Source organism: Culex quinquefasciatus, chromosome 3 (assembly GCF_015732765.1).
Source record: "Culex quinquefasciatus strain JHB chromosome 3, VPISU_Cqui_1.0_pri_paternal, whole genome shotgun sequence".
In the NCBI taxonomy this organism is placed as follows: domain Eukaryota; kingdom Metazoa; phylum Arthropoda; class Insecta; order Diptera; family Culicidae; genus Culex; species Culex quinquefasciatus.
The window spans coordinates 141,211,588-141,228,343 of NC_051863.1; the positions used below are offsets into that span (position 1 = coordinate 141,211,588).

The 16,756-nt window shown below is 44.4% G+C and overlaps 2 protein-coding genes across 3 annotated transcripts; both read right to left on the bottom strand.

Moving 5' to 3' along the window:
* Window positions 1-479: 479 nt before the first annotated feature.
* On the bottom strand, window positions 480-7,945 carry LOC6033541 (ADP-ribosylation factor GTPase-activating protein 2). 2 transcript variants are annotated; one of them, XM_038264085.1, is made up of 7 exons: window positions 7,608-7,945; window positions 7,350-7,541; window positions 7,147-7,278; window positions 2,747-2,884; window positions 1,873-2,632; window positions 1,547-1,807; window positions 480-1,486 (listed from the first exon to the last, which is right to left on the bottom strand). In XM_038264085.1, exons 1-7 carry the CDS (start codon window positions 7,677-7,679, stop codon window positions 1,341-1,343), a joined length of 1,701 nt encoding a protein of 566 aa, XP_038120013.1. In that variant the 5' UTR covers window positions 7,680-7,945; the 3' UTR covers window positions 480-1,340. The 2 variants fall into 2 exon arrangements, with proteins under 2 accessions (XP_038120013.1, XP_038120014.1); XM_038264086.1 differs by lacking the exon at window positions 2,747-2,884 and having other exon boundaries at window positions 7,608-7,944.
* Window positions 7,946-11,377: 3,432 nt separating this feature from the next.
* Window positions 11,378-16,735, bottom strand: LOC119769278. The gene has a single exon (XM_038261243.1). The coding sequence runs from the start codon at window positions 16,733-16,735 to the stop codon at window positions 11,378-11,380; it is 5,358 nt and encodes a 1,785-aa protein (XP_038117171.1).
* Between the last annotated feature and the right edge of the window lie 21 nt (window positions 16,736-16,756).

Consider the following 16,756-nt stretch of genomic DNA (forward strand, 5'->3'; position numbering starts at 1 on the left):
CCATTTTCTCAGCAGCTAATGGTCCGATTTTCAATGTTAAAATATGAAACATTCGTGAAATTATGCGATCTTTACGACAACGATATTTTCAAAAAAATTAAATCAAGACTAACATTTCAAAAGGGCCAAGCATTCAATATTACGCCCATTTGAAATGTTAGTCTTGATTTTCATTAATTGAACATATTGTTTTAAAAAACGAAAAATTTCACAAATGTTTCATAGCGAAAAGTATATTACATCAGAACGTCCAAATAGTTTCAAAACAAATCAAGCAAAACAATGAAATTTGCCAAAGTGAATTTGTAAATAAAAAGTGTATCCTGCTCACGTCAATGGATGTTTACATTAGGAGTGAGGAAGAGTGACTATTCGTAATACCGTAACGCAATCTCGCCTTTCTGGATTGTGATCTTACTGAACAACTTTCAAGATTCAAAATTTTCATTAGGGATAGGTAAAAGTAAAACAACCAATTTATAACTAAGAAGAATATATATATTTCATACTTTATCGTTCCAAGTGGTCTATAATTCTTTTTTTTTTATACAAATAGATAGACTTTTACATTCGCCACAATCAATACACGATACACTTTTATTTTTGTTTGTTTTAGAGACCGCGCGATCTGTCGAGTGTAGAACAAGATTTTCTTAGTGTGGGTGTGTGTGTAATATATGTTTGCTTCTATAGATAGATTCACCTACGGCACGCCAGCACGCATTCCGTGCCCTTTCGTGTCCCACCATTTCACTACGACACGGTAATGTTGTTGTTTTGTTTTTTGTTTTTTAACGAGTGTTTCTACCTGGTACACACTGAGCCCCTAGTTTAGTCATTTTTGTTTTTCAATAGTATTTAAAGTATTTTTTCTTTTTGTTTCTGTCTCGGGGGGTGATTCTTAAAGTTTCAAGGGAAATTTGCCTAATAATCGCTTTTAATACAAACGGTTCGCATGATTGTAGTTGATTTTTCATCAGGTTTCATAAGTATTAGAGTACGGTATGAAGTGGTTGAATGCCAGATGTGTAAATGGTGTTCTAATTATTTGGGTTGTTGGACTTTTTTTTTTTTTTTTTTTTTTTGAGTGGAATTGATATAAATTAATACGCTTTAACTAGCACATTCCTGTAACGTTACTTGGACAAGCTGTACACAAAGAAAGGAATAACAACTGTTGTTACAAACACTAAACAGTAGAGAAACAAGATTTTCGCAGGAAGATAACGGAAGATTTTCCATAGCTAAACGTTTATTTGAACTGATGCACTAAACTTTTCTTTTGTATAAAATTAAAATTAAAAATATTCCATCTGACGATAAAAAAGGCTCACAATCCACTAATAACCGTACTTATCCTGAATCGAAGACATGACATCGTTGGCCAAATTGCTCAAGCGGCCAGCAACCTTGGTGACCCCGTTTCGTACGCTCTCTTTCACGTCGTCCAAATCCGGCCCGTTGTACTGTAGATTCGGTCCGCGATCTGCAAAGGCCGCCAGTTTTAGAAACTAATTCGTACATCAAAAGAACGTCAAATTCTTACTTCTTCCGGCGCCGCCGCCACCACCACCACCGGTGCTACCGCTGCCATGGCCAAAGTAGTCCGCCGACGAGATGCTGTTCGAGCCCTGGAACTTGGCCAGGTTGGCGGACCGCTCGAACGAGGAGCTCTCGTCGCCAAAGTACTGATCGGACGAGATGCCCTTGGCGGTGCCAAACTTCTTCTGGGCCGCGTCCGAGTTTTCGTAATCGCCTCCTCCGCTGGTTGACTTCTTGTTGGCGTTCCGGCTGTAGGTTGGTTGATCTGGAAGGAAGGTTTAAAGTGGTGAAGCTGTTTGCTAAGGGGAACGCGTCGGAAATCGAACTTACCGCTGATGCTGGAGTTCTTGGCGCTGGAACCGGCCGAGAACATGCTCTGGATGTTGTGCTTCGTGTCGAACGGTTCGATCGTCTCGAAGCCCATCAGGGTGGCATCGGTGTAGTCTTTCATGGAAGAACCGGACGTCGAGTTCTTGTTGTTGTTGCTGTTGCTGCTGCTGCTGCCGTACATCGAAGTGGCGTACTCGTCGAAAAAGTCGCTGCTCGGCTCGAACGCCTTCGAAAGCAACACCGACGAGCCCTTCTTGTCGTACGCGGACGACGACGACGATGACGAGTCCTGGTTCAGCGTTTTCATTTCGGTCATGGCGGAATGTGACACACCGGCGCGCGATCCGAAGCCCATACCGAGGCGCTCCATCTGTTTGGCCTTGTTCGGATCGGTGGCCTTTAGCTTTTCCTCTTCCTTGTGCTGCTTGATGGACAGATCCTGGTAGGCAAGCCGCACACTGGCCAGGGCCTGCGCTTGGTCCTCCTCGCTGACGGGCTTCTCCGGAACGGGCACCGACGACATCTTGAGCTTCTCGGCCAGGTTGGCCTTCTCCTCAATCTCGGCGAAGTTGGTCTTGACGCGGGTCGCCCCCAAACCACCCTTCTTCCCTCCAAGTCCAGCCTTCTTCGGCTGAATCTTCCGCACCCCAATCGTCGACTTGGGCGGCTCCACCGGCATCGTCGAGTTGAGAAAATCAACGCTCGGACCTTGGGCATGCTCGGTCGCTTCAGTGTTGCTCAAGCTGGCCAGCTTTGGAATCTGAAACAAATCATTTTAACTTTAAGAAATCTTCCAACAATTCAAATCCAATCAGCGACAAAGCCAAGCGCAATCACATTGAAGAAAAAACCAACAACAAACAATCATACTCACATCATCCTTAAGAATGTTGTTGTGGCTGTCGGTGGTCACCGCCGGTGTCTCGAAGTTGTCGCAGTCGGCGAAAAAGTCCACCTCCTCCGGTTTGTTGCTCTCGGCGGAGCTCGGCTCGTGCACGCTATCGATGTGGGGCTGAGTGGGGGGGGCGCAGGATCAAATTTTGAGTGTCGAGTAGGTAACCAATCGGAAAATGAGAGAGAAAACACAGAAATGGCAGAGCGGTGTGAGGCGTGATTTGTGACAATTACGAGTACAATTGTAAGCGACATCACCCGGTGTAACGTGCGGTGTCACAGGTGGTTATAAACGTTTAACTCTTTACTATCCTTTTTCGAAAAAAAAATCTTCCTCTCCTTTCCTCTAACTATCCCACATCTATTAGCTATTTCGAAGGTTATTTTTGCAATTTTTTCCCTTCTCTGTCCAATTCGTTCTCCTTAGTACCAATAAACTCACTACCCATTTTTAACAAATCAGCTGTTGAAAGGTAGTCCATATCTCAGCTCAGAATAACAACTGCACCAATGTAATTGTTAAAGCAACATAATAAAATGAAATGAAATAATCTTCAGGAGGTCATTTTGAGCAATATTTGTTCTACGAAAAACTTTACTTCTCTTGTTTTATGCATTTATTGTTTTATTTTAGGTTTTTTTACTAGCTTTTATCTTGTTTAGTTTATATTTGTTTTTTTTTGTAGTTTCTGGCCTATATTAGTACCTACTATCATTACATCTAATCTAATCAAATTTTTCATGTTTCTACAGTCACCTTTTAAATTTGTTTGATAGTTTTTTACATTATCTGCAATAGAATGGCACCATTATTATTTAAGTTGTACGAAAATGCGTAGAGGCATAGTCTGGGACACTACACAAATTACTGCATACTTCTTAGAAAATGTTAGTAAAAAACACAGCCCAGGTTGACCCCTAAAAAAATACATTTTTAAAAACATTGGCAAAGTCACATAAAACAAGTCAACCTTCAAACCCCCAAATTTTCAACTTTTTGAAATTAAAATGTATCACAAATTACTTTAATTAGTAGTAGAGAAAATTCGAAAGGGGAAGGAGATAAAAACTTGAAATGAAATGTTCATTGGCCTTAACAAAAATGTAGAGTTTTTCTTTTAAAAGTTCTATAATTAATTGTGTTTCATATGTTTATAGGCCCTTAAAAAAAACTCTAGAAATGTCTTCTGATCTTTTTCTAGCTAAACCAAAGATTCTTGTTAAATGTGTACAGTTAAAATGTTATGATAATCTCATAGTAGCCATATAACACTTTTCCTCAAATACACAAATTCTGGAACACCCTTTTAACTGGACCACCCTAACGTTACTACTGTACTGACCCTGATCAACAATTAAAAAAATATATTTAAGGAATAATAATTTATGATCCACCCTAATGTACTTAGATTTCATTCAATGAAAAAATCAATGTATATTTTTAATCCATCTGCCCAAAATTACTCTAATATGACATATTTGTTAGGATACCTGACATTTTTTAATTTTGTCACACCTTTGTTCGGAGAGAATCCACTGTAATTTAATTATCAAAAAAGATAGTAATATTCATCAGAAAATGATGACTGATTTTGTATCAAAAAAAAAGGATAATATTGCATCTGGAACTGGTGAATTATCATCGAGTTCACATTTGTACACATTTTTTTATGTAATATTACTCAAAAAAGATGCACTATTCAACCTACCAAATTTTCAACCTTCCAAAATTCAACTATTTTTCTTTGTAGTTTTCAAAACATTGTAAGATTTGACAAAACAAATCAATCGTTGTCTTATTTTGTATTGTCGGGTATAAGTAAAGTATGACCCCTAAACTGTGCAGTGCGTGGCCGAATGGTTACGCTGTCCGCTTTGTAAGCGGATGATTCTGGGTTCGATTCCCATCTGCTCCAACCTTCCATCGGATGAGGAAGTAAAACTTCGGTCCCGGCCTTGGTTGTTGTTAGGCCGTTAAGTCATTCCAGGTGTAGGAGTCGTCTCCATGCCATAAGTACAAACAACACACCAAACCAAGCCTACTCCGGTGGAATCGCTGGCGGCGGTTGGACTCGCAATCCAAAGGTCGTCAGCTCAAACACTGGGGTGGAAGGTTCCTTGGAGTAGGAAGAGGTTTGGGTGCTCTCCCCATTCAAGCCTTCGGACTCCTAGGTTCGAGCAGAAACTTGCAATAGAGACCACAAAAGACCCGGGGGTCGTTAATGTGGATGGTTTGTTTTTGACCCCTAAAAATACTGCCCATGTTCGTATAAATGTCCGATATGCAGAAACAGTAAGCTGAGAAAAACGCTAAACAAGTTTGTCCCACACATAAGGCTACGTGTCAAGTTTTCACGAAAAAAAACTGGATTTCCTCCTGATTTCTAGAACAAAGAACTGGATTTTGTTGGCTCTTTAGAAAGGGCACACGATTTTAAACCAAACTGCATCAATAACTCAAAAGTGACGAAAATGCATATGGGACATTTATGCGATCATGAGCAGTATAAATATATCTAGAGTTTTTTTTTTTATTAGGTCCTATAAACATATGAAAATATTGGTCCTTTTCAAAAAAAACTCTGGATATGAAACACAAAAGCTTATAGGACCTTTTTTTTAAAAAAAAAAACTATGCGGTTATTTTTTTGATGTTTAGACATTTTTAATTTTTTAGAATATTTTGTCATTTTTTTGATTGATTTTTTTTTTACATGTTGTTATTTTTTAAATATTTGAATTTTTGATTTTTTCTATTGCTTGTTTTTTTGAATATTTGTTTGTTTTTATTGTTAAGGTATTTGAAAGATTTCACCTATTTGAAATTAAAAATCAGGCGCTATTTTTTTCTCATTTTTCTCATTTTTTGAATTTTTTTTTTCGAGAATTGGAAACCCTGTCAAATGAAGGGCCAAATACTGAAACATTTTGAACATTAGAAATAATAGTTTACTAATTATTTAATAATTAGTTTATTAGTTAATTAATTTATTAATAGCAAATTTAAAAAAAGCAAAAAAAAATGGGTGGCTATTTGTAAGAGACTTAAAAAAACATAAATTTTCTTATATAATTTTTTTTTATTCGCTGTATTTCAGCAACCAAAAGTCCAATCTTCAATGTGTATCTTAGGCAATTTCCTTAACTTTTCGATCAAGACGTTTTTTTGTAATGGACAATCATAGACACTATTTAAAAAAACGAAAAACGTTTTTCAGTTGAAATTAAACTTTAAGTGCCTGTTTTGAAATAAAGTGCACCTTAAAAAAACTGTAAACGGCCCAACATTGAAAAAACGGCTAATATCCACTTTGGGCAAAAACGAGATATTAGCACCAGGTGGTAGAGTATGTTCCAACGCATCTTCTGGAACTTGAATTTCACTGAAATAGTGTTTAGACTTGGCTGCCGATGCGAAAAACCAAACGGCTAATATGCCACTCTTATGGGAAATTGCCTTGACGGAGATTTTGTCACAAACACTAAAACGCGTTTTTCTCGGAATACTTGATTTGGCATAATAGCCGAATTTTGAATTATGAACAGTAAAGTACTTTTCAATTGCAAAAAATTAAATTAAATGTTATGGAATTAATAACGTTTTTGCCTTCCTCACCTCACTGAGGCAAGGCTATAAAATCACTAGAAAATTAAACTTCTCAAATATACTTTCTAGATATACCTTCACGTATACATATCGACTCAGAATCAAATTCTGAGCAAATGTCTGTGGGGATGTGTGTAGACATGATTTTTTTTCCACGCGATTTTCTCAGAACTGGTTGAACCGATTATGGCCGGGTCAGCCCTATTCGATTCGTTTTGGGGTCCCATAAGACCCTATTAAAATTTATTCTGATTAGTAAAGTATTTAAAAAGTTATGCTAAGAAAAAGATTTTTGTATCTACAAAAAAGGGTGTTTTTTGCATAACCTCAAAAGGCCTGGTCTTTTTGTTTACGTGCGAGAGTTGTGCTAGATGCGAAACGCCCGGTTGCCACATTGCTTCAAATGAGAGTCTGTATGTTTTCTGGAAAAGTCTGTATCAGGTATATATTTTTTCATAAACTTATTTTTTTAACTTGTAAATGTGAGGAAGGCACCAAACACCTAATGGTGGATTAGGAAACGTTTTTAAATAATAATATCCCCTTTTCAAAAGAATTTTATTGACAACTTGATCATTTTCAGAGACTAATTTGCCACACAATGGTGCCTTTGTGATGAAGCTCACTCCAAAACGCAACAGCACAAAAATCAGCAAGAAAAAAAAACTCGCACATCGCCACGCGTTATTTTTCACAGAACAAAAAAAAACATCACGCAAAAAAAATAAAACTGCACCGCTAATGCAATTAATGCCCCTGAAGCCAACACTCACCGTAGTTCCGTACAGCTGAAGCGCCTGCTCGGACAGATGGAACAGCTTGTCCTTGTACAGCTGGGCCGCCCGGGAGTTGTACTTTTGCTGGGCATCGGTCGTGTTGCAGTTGTGCTGACGGAAGAACTGGGCCTAAACGGGGAAGCAACAAAAACATACACGTCATCGTCTTGAAGAATAATACTCTCGACTCTTGCGCTTACCGCCTTGGCATTGCCGCCGACCTGCATATGACGAATCTGCATCCAGGTCCAATTAGTGTCCAGATTCGTCGAGCGGACAAACGTCAGGTGGACACCCAGGCTGCGGTGGACGGCCGAGCAGTCGATGCAGATGAACACCCCGTACGTCACGGAGGACCATGTCGGATTTTTCGCCCCACAATCGAAACAACACTGCGGAACAACACGGAAGCTATTAGAACGGCATTCGAAGGTCAGCCAATTTTGGTGCGTTTTTACCTTGTTTGTGGGTATCGAGCGCAGTCGATTGAAGATTGCATCGATGTCAGTTTTTGCTGGAGCTGCTCCCATCGTCGTCTGCTGCTGAATCCTTTCCTTTGACGAAACAAAAAAAAATCTTGCTCCCACGAAAAAAACACGACCCACCTTCTCACTCAAATCAAAGTTTCAACCACCTCCCAAGACCGAAATCGGCACCAAAATACGCTAAACTACCGCCGCGAAGACTGCCGTAAGGTTTGGAATGTTTTTGCAGTACAAATTGACCGGATTTACGGAGAAAAGTTAAAAATTATCACACGGTTTGCCTTGAAAACTCTCGCACGACCAGTTTTCTTTTTTTGACAGCTACTTCGAGCCATCCTGACGTGACACTTTGCTCCAGCAGTGACGTCGTCAATCTTGCGATCGATCACCACACGCCCCGGTGCAAAAGATTTTGCCACGTGAAAGCACAGCTCGGAAGATGGTTTGCTTGCTTGGTAAATCGGACGCAAAAAAAAAGTTTTTGAAAACAAAAATGCAATTTTTTGAATGACCAAAATTCGGATCAATAAAAAAAGAAATAAGGCAAAATTACTAAACTTTTCAAAATAATTCGATGGAACACAAGAAAACAGAATTTCTAAAACCTGAGAAAAAATAAAACTCAAAACACGTTTACTGCCCTTGTTCACATTAATGTCCCATATGCAAAAACAGCAAGCTGAGAAAAATGCATTTGAAGTTTGTCCCACACATAAGGTTACGTGTTATGTTTTCACGAAAAAACTGGATTTCCTCCTGATTTCTAGAACAAAGTACTGGATGTTATAGGCTTTTCTGAAAGATCTCGCGATTCTGAACAAAACTGCATCAATAACTCAAAAACGATGAAAATGCATATGGGACATTTATGTGATCAGGGGCAGTTTACATGTTTGGAAAGTTACGACTTTCTCGAATTTCTTCAATAGTTTTCAAAGATCATTTATTCAAAAAATATGGCTCGTTCAAAAAAAATGCAACATTAGCTTAGGAGCTTCGGTGTCAAAGAAGCATTTCGATGCCTCTGTGCTCTCTTGTACTAAGCTTGCTGGTTTTTCTATCTAGTTAGCATAAGAGAGCACAGTGGCATCGATTTGTTAAGAATGAAATTTTGCATCATTTGGTCAAAACGATATTAGGGTGGTCTAGCCATTTCTATTATTTTCAAAAACTATCTTAATTCCTAGATGAGATGGAGGTATACTTTTTTGGCAGTATTTTAGTACTAGCCATTTTAAACAACTTTGCCGAAGTCACAAAATCTCTATCTCTTAATCTGTTCATTCTACATGTGCTGCAGCATTTTATATAGAAAGCACTAGGGTCTCTTTTTTCTTCACTCTCTTCTGGCAGCACCATCGGCTTGTTGGTTGCATGAGCGTCGCGATGCCTGCCTCAATATTTTCTGCAGGAGCAGCAAGTGCTGCTAGCAGAGAGTGAAGAAAAAGTTGAAGTTTTCTGCGGCGGTGTTATTAATTCTGTAACATTTTAAATAGTGGACGAATCTTTTTGCACTCTTCGACAAAGTTGTTCCCTGGACCTCGGTCTATGAGCTCATGAGGTTTTTGAAAAATGCTATAATCGTTAATGGGCTCAGAACTGACAAAAACCAAAACGCACCGATTTTACGGGTTAAATCCCATTCAAAATTCAAAGTCAAAGCGCCAGGTCCTGTCGCAACTAATCAAGCCCATACTTGGGATCCGGGCTTAGTACACCTAAGAGATCATACCCTAAAATGCCCGCAAAATTAACCCGTTTTGTTACATTTTAATATTCATACACTTTAATAAAATTTGTTTTTTATTCGATTGGAAAGAAAAAGAAAAAAAACATTCAAAACAAAATTCAAATACATAGGGTCATTTCGCCTCAACTGTACACAAAAAAGTACAAATTCAAAATCAACTTTTTCTGATCAAGCTCAAATTTGGTGGAGCTTTTGATACCATCAAAACATGTAAGAATCCCGATTTTGAACCAAATTGGATCATCCCTTCTTTTTTGGCACGGCCCCAAAATTTTGCAGTTTTCGTCATTTTATCAAATAACCTCTTTTTTCAAATGGCCATTTCTCGGAAACAAAAAATTCTAGAGCAAAACTCGACAGCTATTTTTAAAGGCAATTGGACGCTAAATCGAATGGCGCCATCTGATTATCGATTGAAATCAAAATTTGACGCATTTTGCTGCCGTTCTGTCCCATGTCATTTTTGATGATTTTGACTTTTTGTCATTTTTGAATTTAGTTCGACGTATACTTTCAGAAAAACACATACAATTTGGTACTTTGTTTGGAAACTCTTCAAAAACAACACCAAGTCTGTTTGTCCCATCGTTGCATTTCTACGCATAATTGTCCCACCAAGTATTTTCTATCTCGGAATCCATAGTTTTACGAATCATTATGTCATGTTTACCAGTTGTTTAGTAAAAGGACAACAACCAAGAGTGATAAACTGCTAACTGGGGCGATTAGGGACAATTGGGGCGAATTGGGACCCCCGGGACAATTATGAATAGAAACACAGAAATCGGTTGAAAAATTTCAATCGCGTTTTTCTCAGTTGAACTTTTTTGAACATGGGACAATTATGCGTAGAACGGCAGTCTGCGCAATTGGAAACTTTACACGCAATTTTCTCAATATACATGCGCTTAAATTATGAATTAAACTTCACCATCGTGTTCCCCAGACGATTTTACATAAGAATCAATTTTTTGAATGTTGGGCAAATTGAAATATCATGAGATAACGATTTTTTAAGCTTGCAGATGCAGAATTTACCTACCACGCGATGCATTCTGAGTCGAAATGTTAATAAAACGTACCTGACGCATGGTGTCAGGTAAACATGGGGCGAAGCGCTTGATCGTTTTTTAGGCAAAATGCATCGCGTGGTAGCTAAATTCTGCATCTGCAAGCTTAAAAAATTGTATTCTCATGAAATTTCAATTTGCCAACATTCAAAAAAATTATTCTTATGTAAAATCGTCTGGGGAACACGATGGTGAAGATTAATTCAAAATTTAAGCGCATGTTTATTGAGAAAATTTTCGTCCCGTCCGTGTGGATCAATCGGACTTCGCACTGGGTTCACAATCCAAAGGTTGCTGATTCGAATCCCGCGGCGGGCGCTCTAAAATTCTAAGTGTAGTATGGGTATCCGGCGCCGTCGCTCCGTGCCGTACTCAAACACTTAGGAGCCCAGGGCGGCGAAGTCCTTGTAGTTAAAAGGAGGACACTAGTGGTTGGTACTAGCAATGGTGGCCGACAGCTATAAAGTCAACTTCGTTTTTTTTATTTTGAGAAAATTGCGTGTAAAGTTTTTGTCTACGCCAGACACCTCTTCGGGCCCAGTCCAGTGAAGGAAGGGCAAGTGGACTGTATAAAAAAACTACTTACTTCCGGGTGGATACCGATCAGGTCGAGCGTTTATTGGGGAAAGAGGTCTTTACATTGGTCGGGATGGGTTTTTATAGGCACGGGGATCTATACAAAACAATGGGGATACAATGGGGACAATAGGCGAATGATCGAGAACCTCTTGGGGCCGTGCGCACAGTGCAGAGAGCGAGAGAATCGAACCTTCGGGTCGTGTGCCAAGCTAAGTGCATGATGGGGTCCTTAAGGGAGACACAATTTGTTTTTCGGCCCCAACATCCCGGCCACCAATGGAATCCCGATTCCATTTCAATTCATTCTACACTTCACACTTCTTACAAACTACCACTTCAACACTTCACTCTTCGTCTTCGGAGGTCGCCGACTCGTCGTCTTCTGGTGAGAGATCGTTGATCGGGAGCAGGCACACTTTCACGACCGGCCGGTCGTAGACAGCGCCCGACGGAACCTTGACGCTTACGACCCGTACCAGTCCGTCCGGACCAGGACGAACTGCGGTGATGCGGCCCATGCTCCACCGGAGGGGTGGAAGGTTGTCTTCCTTCAGGAGGACCAGCTTGCCGACGAGGAGGTTCGGCCGCCGGTACAGGTCTTTGGTGCGTTGCTGGAGCTGGTGAAGATAGTCCGTTGTCCATAGTTTCCAGAACTGCTGGGTCTTCCGTTGAATCGCTTGCCACAGCGATAACCGGTTGGTGGGGACACCGGAGAGGTCGGGCTCCGGGATCGATTGTAGAGCGGAGCCGACCAGGAAGTGTCCGGGTGTGATGGCAGTCACGTCGTTGGGGTTCTCCGAGACGGCCGTCAGCGGCCGCGAGTTGAGACAGCTCTCGATCTGGCAGAGCACCGTCTGCATGGCTTCAGCGGTGAGAGCTTCTGTGCCTACGACTCGACGGAGGTGGTGCTTCAGCGCTCGTACTGCGGCCTCCCATAGGCCACCGAACGTAGGAGCGCGCGCTGGGATGAAGTGGAACTGGATGGTGGATTCCGCGCAGTACGCCGATACCTTCTCGCGGAATTGTTGGTCCAGAAATTGGTTGAGCAGCAGTTTCAGTTCATTTTCTGCCCCAGTAAAATTGGTTGCGTTGTCGCAGTACAGACTGAGTGGGCGTCCTCTGCGGGCCACAAATCGTCTCAGCGCGGCGATGAATCCTTCGGTGCTGAGATCGCTGACCAGCTCGATGTGTGTTGCTTTCGTTGCCATACACACAAACAGCGCGATGTAGGCACGCACTGGGGGGACCGCTCTGCCTCGCCGCGTCGATTGCTTGATCCAGACTGGTCCACAGAAGTCAACACCCGTGTTGAGAAACGGACGGGCCGGGGTTATGCGGACCTTCGGCAGCTGACCCATCAGCTGGCTTTCGAGTTGAGGCTGGACCTTGAAGCACTGTAGACAGGTTCTGAACTTCTTCCGTGCCAAGTTACGGAGATTGAACGGCCAGAACCGTTCGCGAATGTGTGCGATCATCAAGCGCGGACCGGCGTGCAAAAGTTGCTGGTGTGTTTCTTCCAAAACGAGCTCGGTCAGTGGATGATCCGCCGGGAGAATCAGCGGGTGTTTTCGGCCGAATGCGTAAGCCGAGTTGTCCAGCCGGCCACCAACGCGGAGTGCACCTTCGTCGTCAAATGGGTCGAGGAAGCGCCACGACTTCTTCAGCTGGGCGAGCCTGCCAGCTCGTATTAGGGTTGACTCCTTCGGGAAACTCTGATCTTGGACTACCTTGACCAGGCCGATCAAGGATTGCGATAGTTCGTCAGAGGTCAGGTACGGCGGGAGCGTTGTGGGGGTGCCAGATCGCTTCAGCCGGCAGAGAGTAGCGAATCTCCGGCAGTACGCAGCGGTGCGCAACAGTGTCGTCAATGTGGAGTACCGCTTGAACAACCAATACCTCTCGTTCTCTTCTTCGTCTGCTTCCGGGGGGCTTGTGACGGCCGCTGCCACTGCAGGGACGTCTTCTTCATCGTGCACAGCGTGCATGACGAACATGGTTGGGCTTTCTTCCGTTTCCGGTGGGCTGTACCACCAGAGTGGCATCTCGATCAGCTCGCTGGGACTGACGCCACGCGAGATGATATCGGCTGGGTTGTCCTTGCCGGCGATGTGACCCCAGATGCAGCCGTCGGTGAGGCGCTGGATCTCCGCGATCCGATTTCTCTCGAAAGTGTCATAGTTTGCGGGTGTGTCACGCAGTCGGTGCAGGGTCACCATGGAGTCCGTCCAGAGGTACGTTGTGATGTTTTGGAGACCCAGACTCTCCACCACCTGGCAGTACAGGTGGGCAAGGAGCAAGGCTGAACAGAGTTCTAAGCGCTGGATCGACATCGGTAGAATGTGCGCGACCCGAGATTTGGATGTCAGTAGGTTGACTGAGATCTTGCCATCTGCTCCCTTGCTTTTGATGTAAATGCACGCACCGTATGCGTCGTTGGACGCGTCACAGTACCCTTGGAGTTCGACTTGGTCACCAGCGCCTGGAGCCTTTGTAAGGCGGGGCACGGAGATGGTCTTCAGAGCAGCCAAGTCGTCTCGGAACGTCTGCCATTCCGCGGCACGCCTGTCGGGCAGAGGTGCGTCCCACGAGTAGCCTTTTCTCCACAGTCCTTGGATAAAGACCTTGGCCTTGACAACGACAGGGCCAACAATGCCAGTTGGATCGAAGAGTTTGGCCATTTCAGATGCTGCGACTCGCTTCGTGACGGGACCGTCCAGCGAGAACTCAGGAACCTTGAACCGGAATGTGTCCGATTCGGGGTGCCACAGTAAGCCCAGAGTTTTTACTGTGGCGTCGGACGGACTGTCGATTTCCAACAGCGAGCGTTCATCTTGCAGCTCGGGGGGAATTTGGCGGAGCACCTCGGCAGAGTTGGATGACCATTTGCGCAACTCGAACCCGGCAGAACCGAGGATGTTCTGGACTTCACCGCGAACTTGCACTGCTTCGTCGATCGTGGGTGCTCCGCTCAGGAGATCGTCCACGTAGAAATCTCTCCCAATTTTGGCAGCAGCGTCGTTCGCAGACTCGGAGTGGTCATACGAGAGCTGCTTGAGGCAGCGCGTGGCCAGATAAGGCGCGGTGGCGGTGCCGTATGTGACCGTAGTCAGCTCATACTCGCGGACCTCCGGGTCCGTGGGCTGTTGCCAGAAAATGCGCTGCAGTCTGCGATCGTCTGGGTGTACCCAAATCTGGCGGTACATTTTGGTGATATCCGCCACCAGAGCAACTTCTTGCATTCGAAAACGCAACACAATGGAGTATAGGGTGTCTTGAACTGTTGGCCCTACCATCAAACAGTCGTTCAGCGATATTCCCGTAGAAGACTTGCTGGACCCATCAAAAACCACGCGACACTTCGTCGTGGAGCTGCTAGGCTTGACCACCGCGTGGTGTGGCAAATAAAATGGCGGTTCTTGGGTGTTGTCTTGAGGCGCGTCTACGGGAACCATGTGCTCGAGGTTGAGGTATTCTTGCATGAAATCGACATATTGCTCTTTCAGGTGGGGATTTTTCGCTAAGCGTCGCTGCATCCAGCGCAGCCGGCACAGAGCGGAGGATTTTGAGTCGCCAAGTTGACTCAGAGCTAGTTGCTTTTTCGGGAGACGAACGATGAATCGACCAGACTCATCTCGAGTGGTTGTATCGGCGAAGAGACGTTCGCAGATCAACTCTTCCTTGGACAGACAGCTAGGGCTGTAGCATGTTTCAACCTCCCAGAACTTTGCGAGCCGCTGATCGAGATCATCGGCGGTGCAGACCATAGCAGTGCTTGAAGTATCCGACTTCATCCCTTCTTGGACCACCGGACCACTGACTACCCAACCGAGAACAGTCTGCTGGAGCATTGGGTAGCGACCGGGACCATCACCAACGAACATTTGACCTGCTTGAAGCAGAACGTAGAACAGCTGGGCACCGATTACCATGTCGATCTTTTGGGGGGTTGCGAAACCAGGGTCGGCCAGAACCAGTTGGGAGGACAGATTCCACCGGGATGTATCGACAGGTCTGGCGGGAATACTGTTCGAGATCTTGGGCAGAATGGTGAAGGTCAGGGTCTCAGAGAACGACGAGTTGAGGGAGCTGAACATGGCGACGGTACTGTGCGTGCTTTGTGTCTTGACTCCACCCATACCGCAGATGGTGGTGACTTGCTTCGCACGGTTCAACCCAAGCAGTTGAACGATTCGTTCGGTTATGAAGTTCATTTTCGAACAGGAGTCCAGCAGAGCACGCGCCAGGGTGCTCTTTCCGGAAGGTCCGTGAACCTTGACTACCGCCGTGGACAGCAGCACGGTAGTTTGCTGCGCCTTCGAGCCTTGCGATGCCGACAGGGCAGTCGCGCGGGGAGACTCAGGAGAGGCGGCTTCCACTTTCAGCGTGGTGGGTGCGTGAGGGGGGCTTGTATTGGTGGGGGAGGACTGTGTGTCTCGTGTAGCGTGTGGTTGAAAGCTCGAACTACTTCCCTTGGGTGTGTTGTGCGGGACAGCAGTGTATCGAGGTTGCGAGGACTGACCGTTCGAGGGGGACGGGTGCAACAGCGAGTGGTGTTTCTCTCCACATCGGCAGGCCCTCGAGGTACAATTGCGACTGAAGTGAGCGGACGACAAGCAATTCCAACACAGCTTTTTGTTGCGAACGACTTCCTGTCGTTGCTCCACCGTCATGCGTCGGAACTGATCACATTCGTAAATGCGATGGGACTTCGAGCAGACAGGACAACCAGGGATGTTCGTAGCCGGCTTGGTAGCGGCGTGGGCGACAGAGAATCGGGACTTTTCCTTAGGGGCAGCTGGACTTGGGGAAACTGTTGCGCTTTTCAAGGACTGCAACACACGAGCCTGTTCGTGGAGAAACTCGACCAAGTCTTGGTAGGCAGGGATTTCGTCAACTGTTTCCTTGGTGGACACTTCCCATGCCCGCAGCGTGCTCTGGTCCAACCGCGTGCACACCATGTGCACCAAGAGTGGACTCCATTTGTCAGTCAACTCGCCCAATGTCTTGAGAATTCGAACATGGCGGTCAAACTGGTCAATCAAATTCAAAATGGCGTCCGCCGATTCCTTCGCGATGGCTTCCACGTTGAACAAAGCGGAAATGTGGTTCTTTATCAAAAACCGTTTTTGGTCAAACCGCTCCACCAGCAGATCCCACGTGATTTTGTAGTTTGCTGCAGTAACCTTGGTGGAATCGTACAGCCGTTTGACACGTGGGTCCAACACGGAGTTCAAATAGTGAAATTTGTCAACCGCGCTCAAGCTATTGTTGTTGTGGATTAACGATTTGAATGCATCCCGGAAAGGAATCCAGTTGTCAAGTTCACCATCGAACATGGGGAGCTCGATTTGGGGAAGACGTACAACCGATTGCACCGGAGCTGTGGGGACCTGATTACCGGCGACGGGTACAAAAGGTTTTTTGGACACCAGAAAGTCGCGGAGGGTAAAATACTGTTCCTCGACGTCCGACCTATCCTTGGTGATGTTTTGTGTCGCAACTTTGTCGTCGTCATTGGTCAACAGCTCAAGGTCAACCGACGCCGTCATATATCGCTCAAAAAGGTCATCGAGCCGCTGAATGCGGAACGAAACCTTGTCCTCGTCAGTCGCTGCATTAAAAGCATCAGCAAAACGTTGGATTGCCAGGATCGATGTCTTGGTGACGTTCACCACCTTCGAGTGTTCCCTCAGCTTCGACATGATCAGCTTTGGTCAACAACT